General features: G+C 36.6%; 1 protein-coding gene and 1 non-coding gene across 2 annotated transcripts; one reads left to right on the forward strand and one right to left on the reverse strand.

Annotated features, from left to right (window-relative positions):
- Window positions 1-8,428: 8,428 nt before the first annotated feature.
- Window positions 8,429-12,279, forward strand: LOC141706561 (interactor of constitutive active ROPs 4-like). The gene is made up of 3 exons (XM_074509312.1): window positions 8,429-8,617; window positions 10,330-10,419; window positions 10,733-12,279. The coding sequence occupies exons 2-3, from the start codon at window positions 10,406-10,408 to the stop codon at window positions 11,949-11,951; spliced, it is 1,233 nt and encodes a 410-aa protein (XP_074365413.1). The 5' UTR covers window positions 8,429-8,617; window positions 10,330-10,405; the 3' UTR covers window positions 11,952-12,279.
- Window positions 12,280-12,445: 166 nt separating this feature from the next.
- TRNAE-CUC (transfer RNA glutamic acid (anticodon CUC)) lies at window positions 12,446-12,518 on the reverse strand. Its single transcript has one exon. It is a non-coding gene; the product is annotated as a tRNA-Glu (tRNA).
- Window positions 12,519-18,529: the final 6,011 nt, after the last annotated feature.

Raw genomic sequence — 18,529 nt, forward strand, 5'->3', positions numbered from 1 at the left:
ACGCTGGGGAATCTTTCGAGGATCCGTAGCGTGGAAGAAGTTGTGTTGAACCATGTAGAGGAGACCATACAGAAAGAGGTTAACGGGGAAAAATTGGAAGGAAGAAGTGAGATTTTGCAAGGTCTCGGAAATAAATTCAAGGTGGATGCTCCTCAAAAAGAGGATGCGCCCTTGAAGAGTAAAAACGGAATTGAGGTTGATGCTCCTCCAAATGAGGACGCGCCCTCTTCACCTGCGTTGCACAAAACCATGCCTTGTCCTGAGGCAGATGTTCTCACTCATGGGGACGCGCCCTAAGATGCAAGGGTGGAAGTTGAGGACCCCAGAGACTTTGATTTTGATTTGGATCCCAGGATTCCTATGCCCGTCGAAAAGACGGGACCGGCCGATGACACAATATCTATTCCGGTCGACAAAGATGACTCGAACAAGGTTTTGAAAGTGGGATCCCAGTTAGGTAATGAAATGAGGGGAAGTCTTACCTGCTTCTTAATTGCAAATAATGATGTCTTCGCATGGAGTCATTCAGACATGGTGGGAATCGACCCAGGACTAATGTGTCAACGGTTGAATATCTTCCCGAATTGTACGGGCATATGTTAAAAATGCCGCCCGGTGAGCGGGGAAAGGGCGATAGCATTAAAAGAAGAAGTAGACCGGTTGTTGGAGGTGGGACTAATCGAAGAATCCTTCTACCCCGAATGGCTTGCAAATTCGGTGCTTGTGAAAAAGCTGAACGGGAAGTGGAGGACATGTGAGGATTTCACAGATCTCAATAAGGCATGTCCAAAGGATAACTTTCCGCTCCCACGAATTGATCAGTTGGTTGATGCGACAGCAGGGCATGCCTTGCTGAGTTTTATGGATGCATATTCTGGTTACAATCAAATTCCGATGTATAGCCCTGATCAAGAGTATACATCCTTCATCACTGACAGGGGGTTATACTGTTACATAGGAATGTCGTTTGGTTTGATCAATGCTAGCGCAACCTACCAGCGGTTGGTAAACATGATGTTCAAAAACCAAATTGGGAGAACCATGGAGGTGTACGTGGATGATATGTTGGTAAAGTCCAAGATGGCGAATGATCATATCGGACACTTGATGGAAATGTTTAACATTCTAAGGAGGTTTCGCATGAAGCTGAACCCACAAAAGTGTGTGTTCGGCGTGGAGTCGGGCAAGTTTCTCGGGTTCATCGTCAACCATAGGGAAATTGAGGCCAACCCCGCAAAGATCAAGGCACTATTAGATATGAAATCGCCCACCAATGTGAAACAAGTACAAAGTTTAACTGGGAGGATTGCCACGCTAAATCGGTTTGTTTCCAAATCTTCTGACAGATGCAAAGAATTCTTTAAGGCGGTTAACTTAGCAGGGAAAGACTTTGTATGGACACCAGAATGTGAAGAGGCTTTCAGAAAGATTAAGGAGCAACTGGGAAACCCTCTCATGCTGTTAAAACCGTTAGATGGAGAATCTCTAGTACTGTACCTCGCAGTGTCTGAATATTCAATCAGCGCAGTTCTGGTAAGAGAAGAAGGTGGGCAGCAATCACTAGTGTACTACATGAGCAAGCGGTTGCACGACGCTGAAACTCGCTACACAAGCATGGAGAAGTTGGTTTATGCCCTGGTTCTTGTATCAAGAAAATTGTGGCCGTATTTCAGGCCCATAGAATTGAAGTCCGTACGACATATCCGCTACGGCAAGTCCTTCATAAATTAGAGTCATCGGGGAGAATGCTGAAGTGGGATGTGGAGTTGGGACAGTTTGATTTAGAATATGTCCCCCGGACAACGATTAAAGGGCAAGTCTTAGCTGATTTTTTGTTGGAATTTGATTCTGAAGTCGATGACAAGACATGTAAGTGTATGAAAAGATGTCAAGTAAAATAAATACAAAGATATGAAAATGCATGTGCGAGTACAACGCGCCTTAAAGATATGATGCGTCCTACATAAGAACATATTGGATATATGGAAAGACATAAGTAATATGTTAAGGCGCGCCCAAAATGAAAGCGCAGATGAAAAGGAACGTCTATAAGTCGTGGGAAAGGTGAACATAAAAATGGCGCGTCATAGAGTCATGACGCGTCTTAATTCCTTACCTTGTTCTAAGTCCACCTTTTTGTTAATGTCTTGCTGAATAATTTCTGTGGCATGGAGCCCTTTGGATTTTTCAGAGGCAGTGAGAATGGGCTTCCCATTATGAAAATCTCGAAATTCGCAGAGAGAACCCACCCGTGGGGACAAAGCTCCTATTTTCTTCAAGTTCTCCCCAGTGATCATATCCTTGAGGTTGAAATGCTTCTCAGCATATTGCAATACCTGCACTGCTCTCTTTTTCTTCCTTCGTGTTAGCTTTTTTTGAGCCCTTTTATCTAGAGAAGAAAGTTGGAGGTTACAAAAAGAAAAGAGAGAAAAGGTTACAAAATGGAAGACGCGCCCTGAAAAAGAAGACGCGTCCTAGACATTGTGCTTACTCGGCTCTAAGTTGAAACGAATGCGCGTCCTTTTGACATCATAAATGTAGAAAAATGGCTCCTTCTAGTCTCGTTCATGACTGATCTTACCTTCATTAAATCCCTTGTTGTTCAGCCATTTGTTGACAACTAGGAAGTGGTACCCGGGAATGGATTTCCTGATGCTGAAGAAAAAGCTAAACTCTTTTATCGAGGGCGCGCCCAATCCCAGGTTATGGTACATAATGTACAGAGCCCAAGCTAGCTTGTACGAGTTTGGGGATAGTTGAACTGGAGCCACATCATACCACTTCAAAATTTTCTTGATGTATGGATGCAAGGGCGCGCCCACACCTAAGGAAATTAGTTTTGGTGTGAGGACCATTCTGGGGATCCTTTGGTTCCCAATGTTAAAAATGTATGGCCTCATTATACGAAGAGGGCGCGCCCAGATGCCCTCTATGTCATAGTATTTCATATGCCATTGGATTTCCCAGTCAGTTGCAGTAGAGTCAAGAGCTACACAGGCTAGTTTACCTTCTTTTTTCCTTCTGGCATTTTTCTCTGCCTCTGTTAGAGCACCAAGTCTTGTCCAGTCACAATCTACTTCAACATCTGAAGGTTCCCAATGTTCCAGGGGTGGATCAGATTTCTGGGGGGACACAGGATATGCCTCAGGGTCTGGAACCCTCTTCTCAAATTCGCTTACACTAAGAGGGGACGCGTCCTGAGAAGCTGACGCATCCTGAGAAGGAGACGCGTCGTCGTCTGAAACAGTCATGCGTTGGGGCTGTTGGCTGATGGTGGGTACAATCTCATCATTCGTCCAATCTTCGATGGCGGCCCTAGCATGGAGAATTGGAGTTCTTTTCCGTTTGGATTCTTTCTTTTTCATTCTAGAGCTTATGGGGATATGATCCATAGAATCAGAACTGGAATCAGACATTATAGAGCTCTTTGATTTGAGGGAATCGAAGACGCGTCTTTCTGCTTCAAGGAAGGAGCTCGTCCTGTGAAATTCAGGAAACTCGGGTTTGAAAGAGATTAAATGTGGGGAGTAAATCCCAAGGCGTTTATTGAGAACTTTGAATGGATGGAAAGGTGACGAAGAAGACGCGCCCTCCAGCTACGAAAGAAGGAAGAAAAATTTGAGGACGCGTCCAAATAAAAAAAATGAAGAAAGAAGGTACTGGAGATATTTGAGGACGCGTCCTAAGAATCTACCGCATGAGATGCACTACAAAGACGCGTCCTAGTGAAGTGTTGCCCCTATACGACCTCTGGTTAAAACGACTTAAACATACGTCTTAAACAAGGAAATATAAGATGCGCCCTCACAGGTAGACGCGTCTTATGCGGTGGCAATGCGATGGAATTCTAACGACTGTTAGCAATTTGGGGAAAATATAATAAAACCCTAAAAACATATAATTTAAGAATAAAAAAAGCAGAATATGGAGATTTGTTATATACATACATATATATACACGACGAAAACGAAGAACAGTCAAAGTAAAAAATGAAGCATACGAATGGTTTTTTGCTCATTAAAACCAATTTACTCGGCCAAATAAAGAAATAAGAGGAGATTTGTGTACCTTTTAAGTTGGGGAGTTGATTGAGCAAAAGAAATTAAGTAATGGGCGGTTGAATCGTCGGGATTTTTGGACCAAAAGCTTGGAGCGGTGGCAATGGCGGTTTCCAGAAAGAAAGAGAATAAAGTACAAATGTGAGTTGGGGGAAGATATTTATAGAAGGAGATGGCTGATGTGTACGGGACAGCTGTCATGCAACGGTCGATCTTAAGTGACAAAAGTTTGACCCGTCCAGAATATAGGACGCGTCCTCATGGGCCCATGCAAATTTTTGTTTGAGGTTCTTAAATAAAAATTCCAATTTTGTTTCAACTGCAAATGGAAATTGGGGGTAGTTGTAATACCCAAAATTTGGCATTGGAGTGGCTCGGGTCAAATACGGATTGCGTGCGGTCAAACCCGGTATTACGTTGTAGAAAGTTACGACGCGTCCATGCACATAGGACGCGCCTATATTTGAGGAGCTGTTTTATTGTCTAGTGATGGCGAAGCTTGGGAGTGCATGATTGGGATGGACGCGCCCAAGCATTTTGGACGCGTCAACAATGGTGAAAGGACTTGGCAGATGTTGTCTTATGGCAGGTCAAGGCTGGGGGACGCGCCTGTCTTGCTTAGGGCGCGCCCTGAGTTATGGAATGCTTTGTGCGATGGTTTGTGAGGAGACAGTATAGGTTTTATAAAGGTGATGACGCGTCCAGGGCCGCAGGATGCGTCCTGGGCTTGGTCTAATTATTCTTAATGGTCACTTCAGGATAAAGCTTGCATGGAGAGGATCAATGTATATTGTTTTCACTAATGTATTTATTGCAGGTACTCTTTGAAGAATTCCCTCCTTGAGACGGTCAAGGAGGGGGATGTCTGTGAAAAGCTTGAAGGCCTCCATGGGTATGCCTGATGATTGAAGGCCTCCTCCTGTATTCAACGGGTGTCCTCGTTGGGAATGTGGGGTTAACATTGGTGTGTGCTTTGGGAACTCTGTTCTTGTATTCAACGGGTGTCCTCGTTGGAGAACTTTGGAGTCATCCTGCACTTTGCACCCAAGAGTTTGGGATCACCCGTCCTGTTATCTGGTGGGTTATCCTCATTCGGGGGACATGGATGTGTCCGACACTTGGGGTGAACCGTGGCTATACCTGCGTCTGTAAATCAAGGGAGATAGCGGTAGGGGAGTGTTATCCTTGCGCAGGGAGATGCACTATCCGTGAAGTCCTGCGATTACGGACGAGACTTGGGCCTTCGCGGTTGGGCCTCATTGTTGGACATTCCTAAAGCTAGCGGAAGATGGACTTCAGATGAGCTTCTACCGGGCCTAGGAATAAGAAGTCTAAGCCCATTAGATTTCTTGTTCCACAAGAACTACGTCTGGCTTGATCCCTATATAAAGTGTACATAGGCACATTGAGAGAGTAAGAAGTTGAGAGCTGATAAGGGAGCCACCACTTACTCTGATCAATATCAGCCTAAAACAACCACAAACCACTATACACCGCTTGATTTTCCGGCGAAGAACCGTCGTCACAGATCTTAGTTCCGGCGAGAAACCTCAATCTTTGTTGTTACCACATTCTTCCGTCAAACAGAGTTCAAGTCTCTTATAATCTATGTTGCACATTGCACTTTGGCAGTTTACTTATCACAGTTACAAAGTAATCGATTTTTTTATTAAATTTTAGAATCAGAAATTTGTGAGCCGAAAAATGCTAGGTTTTTCAAAAGAAAAGATTAATTTTTTTCTTTCAAATAATGATGTGTCATATTATAGATAACAATCTTCCTAAAAATATTATGGGATTTCGTGTGTAAAAATATACGTCCATAAATTATTTTTTTTCACGTATGAGCCATTTTATTTAAATAAAAAAATTGTTTTTTTGGGAAATGTAACATTACTCACATGATTATGTCATGATTGGATTATCAATCATGATTTCAAAGTCCAACAAATTAATAGACCGAACTATGTGCGTATATATAACTCCCTCGTACCTCTCAATTGTTATCATTTTTGGGAGAGTATCCGACACATATTTTAAGATGAAAAAAAATATATATCTATAGTTTTTTTTAAAAATTTTATTTTTCTGAATAAAAATTTAAACATTCTATTTTTATTCAGAAAAAGAAATTTTTTAAAAAAGTTATTGAACTAAACTTTTTATTCATCTTAAAATGTGTGTTGAACACTCTTCCAGAAACGATAACAATTAGGAGGGACGGAGGGAATATCTGTTTTTATCGCAATATCTTTTGCATATGCGATTATGAGTATACGACGGATAAAAGCGATAATTCATAATTTATAATCAAAATTTAGCTCTACAAGTAAGTCGAATCCAAACCAGCCGTGTACAAATTTCAAAAATGCGATAATTAAACAAGAAAATTGAATGATGACCAATTGAGATAAAATTTCTACAATTTGTCGGATGTATTCGGTTTCCATCTTATTTATTTGTTACGGAGTACTAAGAATACGTAAAATTATCTCAGAACCCCGTTGGTATATGATCTGAATATATACTAGGAGATAACTCAAAATGACTAGGTCATTGATTCAGAAGATGATACGAGTTTGTAATAAGAAATCAGTTTAGCCTGGTATGTGAAGTACATTCGTGATATCATGTGTTTTTTACTTGGTACTAGAATGAAATTTGTTTAATTTAGATTTTTTGATTTATTAATTGTATCAAACTTTTTATATATTTCATATGTCTGTTATATAATTTACAGGCAAAAAATTTAAATATAAGTGATTAAAAAATTTAAATTTCAAAATTTCAATAATAATTTAAAATTTTAAAACAAATAAAATAAAATATTTCTAATTTGTATTAAATAAAAATGAACACAACTTTTTTAAGATTATACAACATGATATTTAAGATATATATTTTAAGATTACATTTAACTTTATAAATAAAAATGAAATAATGAAATTTAATTTGATACTTCATACCCCTCTCTCAAATTCGCCCCATAACACCATCACCAACCCATTATATTATTTTGTTGTAATTGTTACATCAAAAATAGTGTAAAAAATACCCTATTCTTAAATTCCACTACAATCCATCAACACCAACATTCTTGCATTGTTTAGATTATTTTATTACTAAAATACAAAAATAAAGTTAAAAGTAATAAATTGACGGGATGAATGGGACAAAATTGTTTTATTAAATAAGTATAAGGGTAACATGACAATATTCAAAAACTCTAAAAATCTAATGTAAAATCAAATTTGGTGTAAATTTTAATGTGACACCAAAATAATGTAAATTTTAAAGTTGAGTCGGTGAAAATTTTTACATCAAAATGATTTAAAAAGTTAATATTTAGAGTTGAGTTTGAGATGGTATAAGATACCAAATCTAATTACAAATGGGTATAAAAAATATGTATCGAATTAAAAAAACAGTCGACCAACCAACAAATTTGGGTTTGAAATGCACGAACCCCATATATGATAACATAGTGAGCCGCACGATACGGCCCCGAAATCAAAAAGAGCAATTAAAAAATGAAATATTAAATCTTTCAAAATCGTTCACAAAACTGTCGATCATCTCCCAAGAGTTGTGATTATATTAGTGATTTATTCGCTCATCGCAGATACATATGACTCTAAGAGTAAAATATTTAAGATTTCTTTGCAAAGGGTTTTAATACGTGGTTTCGCAGATGTATATGAGTCGAACTATAAAATATTTATGGGATTTATTTTTATAAGGGTCTTAATACATGTTAATCGGTTGCAAGGAAGAGTTATCTAACAAAATAACAAATTGCTTCAAAACCCTTAAATTTATTTTATTCAATTATATTTTTTTTGCGTTTCACGGATATTTATGGCAATTTTTTTTCTCATTTTCTCAAATATTTTCCAAAAAAAAAAGAAAATCCCATTTTCGTAATAAATATCCGCAAAACACAAAATATAATCCTTAAATCTGAATCAGATATTTCTAGAACAGTGCGTTATATAAGGCTTAACTAACCCTTTTGCCGGGATCATGATCCTTTTTGTAATAGTTTCCTTTCAAGTACAAAAAAATGCCAAAAGTATTTAAAATTTTAAATATTTTTAGTGCATGCATGCTCTATAATCCAAAAAAAATTAACATAATTTAGTACTAGCACAAAGTTTGACAAAGAAAAGGTTTAATGCATGCTCTGTTATCCAAAAGTAGTTTGAAAAAGTAGAAAACGACATTAAAGCTTGGGGTGTTTTTCAAAGCATTTCACATTTTTATATTTATAGTTTTGTGTGTGTAATGTGTGTGTGTAACGTTCAAAATTGTTATCTTGTCCATTTCTTCTCAGATTTTCTACCCACAGTCATATCACATAACCCTATTTTACTCACCTTTAATTTAAACACCCTCTGTCTCTGTCTATTAGTTGTATTATTCTATATATATATATGTATAATGTTTATGTTTGTATGTAAGTACTGCCACCCCATACAGCTTTAAGACAGAACAGAACTGCATCAGCATTTGTTCTTAATCTTGATCAAGTTGGTTCAAGTCATTATGCTAAGTTTAAGGTAAGATCTGCTTTTCTTGTCTGAAAATTGTTATTGTTTTTTGATATATTTGTTTTATGTTTTTGTGAGTTTTGTTTGTTGTTTTGAGTTTTTTTCTTTTGAAGAATCTTGAGAATTTAGTTGAACATTGCTAGTTTTGTGCTGAAAAGTGAAGAATCTCTGTGTATATGTATGTTTGTGTGTATGCAGATCAAGTAGAAAATTGAATGAGTTTCTAGAATGAGAAATTTTAAGAAAGAATTATCTAATATGATGAATCTTTCAGACTTTTAGTAAAAGTTTTATTTTATTTGTGTTATGTGTGTTTGCATTTTGGTGATTTTTCATAAGAATCTTGGAAATTTAAGTTTAGGGTGTGATGAATCTTGCATTGAGGAGGTTTTTATTTTTCAACATTGCTAGTTTTGTGCTGAAAAGTGAAGAATCTCTGTGTGTATGTTTGTGTGTGTGTGCAGATTCAGTTAAAAATTGAATGAGCTTCTATAATGAGAAATTTTAAAAAAGAATTATCTGAAATGATGAATCTTTAAGACTTTTACCATGTAACAGTTTTATTTTATTTGTGTAATCAATTTTCGGGAAGGTCTGCGTACATTTTACGTTCCGCAGTCAGGAAACTTAAGTGTGTGTGTTGTTCTTGTATAGGAGTATTTACCATGTACTGATATTTATGAGTGTAGCAAGTGTTTTCAGTTTTCAAAAGCATACATCATGTTTTAAAGAGTACATTTGTGAGTTTGAGTTATGAAATTCTTTAGTACTAATGTTTGTTAACATTTGAATTGAGTTGAAAGGGTATTGAATATTTGATAGAGATAATACTACCCTTTTGCTGGATATGAGATCTAGTGAACATATTTGGTTGTAATCAATGGGACTACAGATCCTTTCCTTTTAAATGAGTCCTGGAAAGGAGGGCAAAGAGTACTTTTTACACTGTTTGAGTAAGCATGCACATCAAGATCTATAAATTAGTTAGCTTTTCAATGCTTTTGTTCTTGTTTTAAGGGATTCTCTAGAGAATCCTCTGACAAGATTGTTCTATTACCACTAAACCTGACTTAATAAACTTCACTTTTACTTGGGTAAATTGTCCTCATGTCCTGTTTACTTTTTAAAATTAGATTTAATGAATATATTTAAGCATCTCTGCACCTCCTTCAATAAGTTTTATTCATGTTCCCATGGTCAGTTTCATTGATGTATATATGGTTGAAATTCGAAATGTTCGAAATGTAGCATTTGTTACTTGTCTCAAGGGGATCATGATGTGCAAGGATTAGTTTTCGGCATAATAGGTTTGAAAAGTCGAAATATTTAAGTTTGTTAGAGTAGTTGCAGTTGTGTTTAATTTCACTTGCAAAGTCACATTCTTGAGATACTAGTGCCCTGAGGCCTGAACCCTCAGATCATGATAAGCATTGCATCACTGTGCAACCTTATGAAGTTCAGTTTTTGATTAAACCCTTTTGGTTGTGTTCCTGTTTGATGTATATGTATAAAGATTTAAAAGAAGTCACTAGTGGTGCTTAGCACGTAGTCTGAAATTATGCTATGTAAATTTATGTGCTAACAAGTCTATACAAGGTCTCAGAGAACTGCAATTATTTAGCCCTTATCTGCAAAGAATAAAAATAAATGTTGGTAGTATTTCAATGTTGCCAAACTAAATGACATTTTCTCTTCTAACAACTTTTTCTTGTTTTTTGCAGATACTGAAGATATTGAGCTTCTGAGATTTTGAGATATCTTTCCTTCTATTACAAGCTAATTGCATCCAAGAGACCAATGTCGAGATTAAGGTTAGATCTATCTCTCTCTTATTACATGAAATTGAATACATTTCCTTGTACTTCAGTCTCATTCTTCCCAAGCCACACATGACGCTTTGGCGAATTTGAGAAGAGTAGACCAATGTTTTATTTGATTTGACATATAAAAATATCACTAATTGACCTTTTAAATATGTTCAGCATCGGCTAAGTTCCGTCATCAAGAAGATGCATGTTTTTTTTGTTGATTCTAGCAATACTGACACAAATGTTGTCTAATTGGATCTAGCTGCATACTGACAGTGTGTATTTGTAGCAAATCTGATATCTTTGTGCCCAACAGGCCTTCTGAAGTTCCTCAAAGGAGTCCAAAGCTGGTGACTGATCGCAAAGTTCTATCTCATCAAGTGAAGGCGTCATCTTTATCCTCCGACGGGAGCCCTAGGCTTAAGGATCGTCGGTCCCCAAGAGGTTCTCAGTCTGATCCTGTTCCTGTAAATCAAAAGAAATTGGGTACCCGTATTGCAGGTTTGGAAACTCAACTGGAGCAAGCACAAGAGGAGCTGAAGATGCTCAAAGATCAATTAGCCTCAGCTGAGGCTGCAAAGAAAGAAGCTCAACAACAACTCGAGAGTAAAACCACAAAACCAAAAACAGAAGTACGACAAGAACAGGAGAAGAAGACTATAAAGCCGAAGAGAGAAGCTCAACAAAGGCCACAGAAGAAGTCTGTGAAGGTAATCAGTCCAGAGTCTGACAAAGTGCTCAAAGAGTATTCTCATCCTAGCGAAATCCAAGTATCTAAAAAAACAGAACGTCCTGTACATGAAGATGTTGACAATGATCAATTGGAAACTGATGTATTCGAAGTTGAAGTTGAAAAAGCAACTGTTGAAGCTAAACCTGAATTTAGCCAACCAACTGAAGAAAATGAGCTGAATTCCAAGTATGTTTGCTTGACAACAGAATCACCGTCTCTTGAACCAGAGAATCTAAAGATGAATGATTTGGCCATGAGGAATGAAGAGATAATTTCACTGAAAGCCGATTTGGAACTGAAGGAGAAAGAACTAGAGGTTTTCTCCCAAAGCAACGAAAACTTGAAAGTAAAACTCAACGATGCTACTACAGAGGTATTGTCAGCTCATGCAAAGGAAGAGGAAATGATCTTGAGGTTGAAACAACTTGCAGAAGAACTAGAAACAAGCAAAGGCACTGTAGGGAAATTAACTGAGAAGCTTGGAGCTGTCGAAGGAGCAAAAGAAACACTGGAAACAGAAATGAAGAAGCTTAAAGTGCAAACGGAGCAATGGAGGAAGGCAGCTGATGCTGCTGCAGCAGTCTTAGCAGGAGACGTCGAGATGAATGGCAGAAGAATATCCCAGAGGTGTGGATCAATGGATACACACTACTACGAGCCAGCAGTTGGTGGATACACTGGTTTTGTCGGTTCACCTGGCTTAGGTGGTAACGACTCAGACGATGGATTTGGAAACGGGAAGAGGAAAGGCTCGAGTATTAGAATGTTCGGAGACCTGTGGAAAAAGAAGGGCCAGAAATGATATCAGGAGTGAAAATCGACTTTGAAAAGCTCATTCATCCTTATGCTAATAGCTAGAAGTCTAGTCCATTTGTCTAGGATTTCAGATTCTGGACCATTTTGAATGTCTTTGAATTCAGTGAACTCTGTGTACTATAAGCTGAATGAGTGTTATTAATTTGCAGTAGAACTTTGGTCTGTTTTTTTTAGGTAACCCGCAGCCACTATCCTTCGGGTGCGCACTGGATAAACGCGGGCTCACTCACTAGAACTTTGGTCTCTTGCTAGAGGCTATGTTGAGCTCTCTTTCTATGTGTTTATAATGCTAATGATAATTTTCCTTCTCTAGAGAGGCTTTGTTTGCAACAGTTTTCATGTTGACTTGCATGCATAACAATCCTATCAATTTTTCTCTAGATCTTTAAAGAACAACTATTGCAAAATGACAGTAAATAATTACTGATAAACTAGGTTTTAGTGTGTCTGGATAAACAAACAAAAAATACAAAAAAAAAATTCCGTTGCCGGGACTTGAACCCGGGTCTCTCGGGTGAGAGCCGAGTATCCTGACCAACTAGACTACAACGGAAGATGTTTATTTTGCGCCTACTTCTATATATATACTATTCTAATAAAGTAATCACCTCTTAATCCTGCAAAAAACACTCAAATCATAAACAAACACAACGGACTTAAAACAAAAAAGCCCAATCATAAACCCTCCTTCAAAAGCCCAACTTCACACAAAACAATCTTTATCATACTTAAATATTAAATAATTTAAAAACTAAAATCCCATTCACACACTAATTACATTCTCAATCTATTTAAATTTACTTTTTTCTTTTCATTTTATTTATCTAGGGTTTGTTTATTCATTTATGTAACAAACGAGTTGGAGCTGTGTATCAACTCAGTGAGTCAATGGAGGCATGGGCGAATTATTTCTGAGCATCTTCAAAATTCTACTAATGAGGTTCTCACGCACTTCATATTTTTAAACTCTAGAATTTGCCGTTTGTTTTTGTGTTTCATAATGTTTTGATAAGTGGGGAATAAAAAGATTGAATTTTATGTAATATGTGTGTGTTTGGTGTATTTATTTATGTTTTGTAATGTTTCGGGTTGTTTATGATTAATAAGATTGAATTTTGATTTTGATGTAGTGTTTGTGTGTTTAGTATGCTTATTTATGTTAATGTTGCGATGCAGGTGGGATTTGATAACTCCGGTGATCGGGGCGGCTCCTTCCTGTTGTGCGTGTGGTGTAGATGTTGTTGGGTATCTGCAAAACAACATCGGAGGGGGGTTTCGTCCCCGCGGTGCCTCCGGTGTAAGAATAAGAGTCTGGTTGAGGAAGATGAAGATAGAGAGGACAAGGGTGGTTGTGTGTGTATAAGCTGCGTGTATGAGAGTGTGCGTGCTCAAAATGTGTCTAACCCCTAAACCCTTCATCTTTGGGGGTATATATAGCCCAAAGGTGGGGTTTATGGGTTGGTACCTCTAGATCAGGGCCGTTGATTGTTGGAGGCGGAGGATGTCTGACTTGGGTAGATTGCATACACGTGTCTAGGTAAGGACCACCTTCAGGGCGTCCCAAACGAGTTGGAGCACTGTATCAACCCGATGAGTCAATGGAGACACGGTAGAAGAGTATCTTCAAAATTCTACTAATAAAATCATTTCTCACACATTTCTCCTTTTTAAGCTCTAGAATTTGCCATTTATTTTTTTGTGTTTCATAATGTTTTGGTAAGTGGGGGATTAAAAAGATTTGATTTTTATATAATGCGTGTGTTTAGTATATTTGTTTATGTTTCATAATGTTCGGTGTGTGTGATTAAATAGATTTAATCGTGTTCGGGCCAGGACTTTGGCTGAAGCTGTTATTTTAGTATATTTATACAAGTTTCGTGATGTTGTGGTGCATGTGAGATTAAAAAGATTGGATTTTTATGTAATGTGTGTGCGTTTAGTGTGTTTGTTTATGTTTTGTAATGTTCCGGTATGTATAGGATTAAAAATATTGAATTTTGATGTAGTTTGTGTCAGTTTAGTATGTTTTGTAATTTTCTGGTGTGTAGGATTGAAAGCACTGAATTTTGGTGTAATGTGTGTGCTTAGGGACAAGGCTTTAGCTGGAACTGTTATTCTAGCATATTTATGTATCTTTCGTAATTGTTGGAGTTATATACAAAAAACTCAGGAACTGATAAATGCAGAAGATAATAACATAATTTCTTTGGAAGGACTTAATGTTATTGAACTGATAGAATAAGTATTAATACACCAGAAATTCTAACTGTTATGCTAAAACTGAGGCTGCAACTTCCTAAAACATCCTGAAACCGTCTACAACTACCTAAACTTCCTGAACAATAGTAACTTCTACTAGATTCTGTAACTACTTATTTATTACCACATTTATATAAATAAGAGATAAAATAAATATCTGAAAATCCAGCATCACATTCTTGCAACAGCTAAAGCAAATTTCAACACTCCTCCTTGCTTTGTTTGCTGCAAACTCCAAGTTTCTCGCTAAGAAACTCAAACTTGCTTCTTATCCGAGCCGTTAAATATATCAACATGAAGAACATGATTGTGAGATATACCAATTTCTTCTTGATTGTCAGCTGATTCTTTTATGCATCCTTCTTGTTTCATATTCGAATTTAGTAACACGTTCCTTAACCACAATGTTTCATTTAGGCTTCTTTTAGACACATGATGCATCAAATACTCCTCAATTCTGACATTCCATGTTCTAGAGGCCTGCTTGAGGCCAAATAAGGCTTTCTTAAGTAAATATGCATGATCTTCTATTCCTTTCACAATATAATTCTCGGGTTGCTCCCCATTAATCTCCTCTTCCTCCAAAGGATCAAGTACAAAAATTTTTTCTTTTATTTTTACTTTGAAGATATCATTGCCATTTACATCTTCGATTACACATTGATTTGGTTCAAAAATAACTTTGAAACCTTTTTGAGTCAACTGAACAGCGCTTAACAAATTCTGACTTATGTTAGGCACAAATAACACATCTTTAATATATTTTGTACCTGAAATACTTTCAATTGTCACTATGCCTTTTCCCTTGACTGCAACATATTCTCCATTTCCAATCCTCACTTTGGAAGCCATTGAAGTGTCTAAATCTTTAAAAAGCTCACGATCAAACGTCATATTATTTGTACAATCGTTGTCAATCAACCACTTCGCACTTGAATGACTAGTTGCAAAGCAAGATGCTATAAAAAGTTGCTCCTCTTCTTCTTCATTCGCCACAATAGCAACTTGAGCAACATTCTTTTGCTCTGAATCCACATTTAGCGATGTGTTAGTCCTGCAAATTCTTAAAACTTCCTGAAACTGTCTACAACTTCCTAAATTTCCTGAACAATAGTAACTTCTACTAGATTCTATAACTACTTATTTATTAACACATTTATATAACTAAGAGATAAAATAAATATCTGAAAATCCAGTATCACATTCTTGTAGCAGCTAAAGCAAATTTCAACAGTAATGTTACGGTGCATGCGATTTAATAAGTTTGAATTTTGACGTAACGTATATGTGGTTCGGGCTAGGTTATTGGCGGGAGCTGTTGGTATATATATAAATTGACTCCGTGAAAATATATTTTATGCATACTATGATAGGTTTATTAATCAGTCTATCACATGTTGCTCGTGTTGAAAGATCCGGAGTTTAGTTTTTGTACATTTGTGTGTGCGGTAATATTGAAAAGATTAAATTTTGAGGTAATGTATGTTTGTTTAGGGCTGGGTTTTTTGCGTACCTCTTATGATAGATTATAATGTGTTATATATGTACAATTGTATATGTAATGATGGTTTAATTTTTGTTAAGGTGTAGCAACCGGTTGACTTTGACTTCTGTTCTATTACGATTGATGCAAATATGGAGAATGAGTTGCGGCAGCGGCTTCATACTGTTGTTAAACAAAGAGAGGAGTTGCAGCTCGTGGAGAGAGGGGTTAAGGCGGAGGTAATTTCACGATCACATGTTACATCATTGCATAATACGTATGAGTCTCAGATCAAGGAGCATGTTAATGCAAATGTGAAGTTTCAAGTATGTTTATGAGTTGAGCATCTTTAAATTTATACTTGATTGTGAACTATGTGATTACAATATCAAATTTTTGGTGTCTGAAGGAGCAATCAATAATGGGAAAGGGAATATGCTAAAGATGAACTAGAAAGGGAGATTGAAAATAAAAGAAAGAGAGCTGAATGTGATTAGATTAGATACTCAAGTGGTTTGTTTCCAGATTTACGCTTTTATAAATGTAATAGGGCTCTATTTTTTATAGTTGCACAATTAATGTCTTGCTTGTGGATTTTACGTGGACATGTGTGTGCCAAAGATGATCATCTCCGAGAAAAAAAAACAAAGAACTCGCAACGTTCAGCTATGTGCTTGTATTATTTTCTGATTATATAAAGGTCGGGTCTTTGACATTTTGATTACTATATTAAACTTTCGACGTTGTATGATAGATGAATCGAATATTTATATTCAGTTAAGCAAGGAAGAGAGCGCTTCTGTTTATATGTTATTAATATTTCTTATTTATTAACTCAACATTATTCAATTGCAATACATAGACACGTTAGATATCATGAATATAATCATGAATTCTAGTAACATATTAACAAAGAACAAGAGACAATATTAACATTGAAAAGAAACCCGTATTTCAAATCCAGCATTGAATTGAAATATACAAATATAATCTCTACAGGTTTAAGTTCCCTTAAACTAGGTCAAAAATATAAAACTAAAATTGTTACTTTTGAAAAGTAAGGTGAAACTTCCAGAGGTGTGAATGTGGTTATCAAGAGCCATTTGCAGATTGAAGCGTAACACGTCCTCTGAATCGGGTTGTTACTTTTGAAACACCACATTACAGTAAGGTAAAGCTCCCAGAGGTGCAAATGTGGTTATCAAGAGCCATTTGCATATTAAAGCGCAACACGTCCTCCGACTCGTAGAGGAGAATGTCTAATATATTGGCACAAGTATGAGCACAGAGAAAACGAGATACATCTGAAATCTTGTTAATCACAGGGGGAGGATCCATAGCTCTAAAACCGCATATTGGAGGCCATGTGAGGGATCCCCAAAATCCCAAAAATGTCCTTTGATCCTCACTTGATAATTCATTAACCCACTGCATTAATATCACAAAATAACAAAATCATTTACCATCACATATGTAAAATATTTCAAAGCAACTTTATAACAAAAAAATTGTGCAATAAAGTAAATATTATTCAACACTTGCATTCCAAAACCAATTAACTTGTGCATCATTCTTGTTGTATCATTCAAGAGTTGTGGACAACTTTCACTTTTCCAAATTTAAATTATGAGATCCTTGTAATATTGAGTCCAAATCTTCAAGTTGAATGATCCTAATAACTCATTATATGCCATGAGATTCTAGAATATCATCCATTCCCTCTATGAATGTATCAAATGAAAAACCTTCCCCATCAACTCCTTTAACACAATTATGGATTACATGTTAAATATATTTATTTCTGTTCACAGATGTAACGTTCCCATCTTTAGAAGCATTCATACCCTCGAAAACATATCCCTAAAAAAATACAGAGATTATGATGAAATTATATCTATATCCTCTTCCAAAAATAAGTACTCCTTCCGTCCTGTTTATATTGACCACCATCCGAAATCCACGTATTTAGCAATCAAGCCAAAGTTGTCGAACCTAATATCAAGTTTTAACATATTTGGAAAATATGAACATATATAACACTTAATTTGCATTGATATGGAAATGTGGCCATTACTTAGTTTTAACCTGCTGGGCTCCCTCTCTACACATTGGAATACTTGTACTTTAAAATTCCTCTATGTTGCACTGCCATATTTCCAAATATAAATTCAAGTGTGCTACCGCAAAAAATAGTAGATCCACATTCATTAGGACAAAATGAGAAATTTAGATAAGAGATTATGCATGTGACAATTGTAATTTTCATTCATCTCAATTATTAACGATGCATAGAATTGCCGCCTTATTGGCTTATGAGCCCTTAAGTTGATATCAAATATCTAGCTTTCTTTAGATTATCATGTACCATTCTACCTCATGTAAGTTATTTTCACATGAAAAACGGTGTGGCCTCTGATTTTTTAAGTTGAAATCCGTGGCTGCAAGCCACATACTTCCCCTTTGATTCTATCTGAAGGGGGTATCTCTCAAGTAAGATGCAAATCCCTTCAAATAAAAAAAGTGATGTACCACCAATAAGGGCAAACCTAGAGGTTGCAGGCACCCCATGTCACAATTTTAGTAAACTAATTGTTACAGTACCGGCCATAATGCTATTGTATGGATCCTCTTTCTGACCACGACCATGGTGAATAAGGGTCTCAGACACGCTAAATACACCAAACCATGTAGCGCATCGATTTTCAAGTCACCAACTCCTCAACACCTGAACTTATTAACACATGGATACAATATGCGATTGATAAAATGAATACAAAATGAAATACAAAAAAATCAAATGATTTAAAAAAATTCCTTGTTGA

This window comes from Apium graveolens, chromosome 2 (assembly GCF_009905375.1).
Source record: "Apium graveolens cultivar Ventura chromosome 2, ASM990537v1, whole genome shotgun sequence".
NCBI classification, from domain to species: domain Eukaryota; kingdom Viridiplantae; phylum Streptophyta; class Magnoliopsida; order Apiales; family Apiaceae; genus Apium; species Apium graveolens.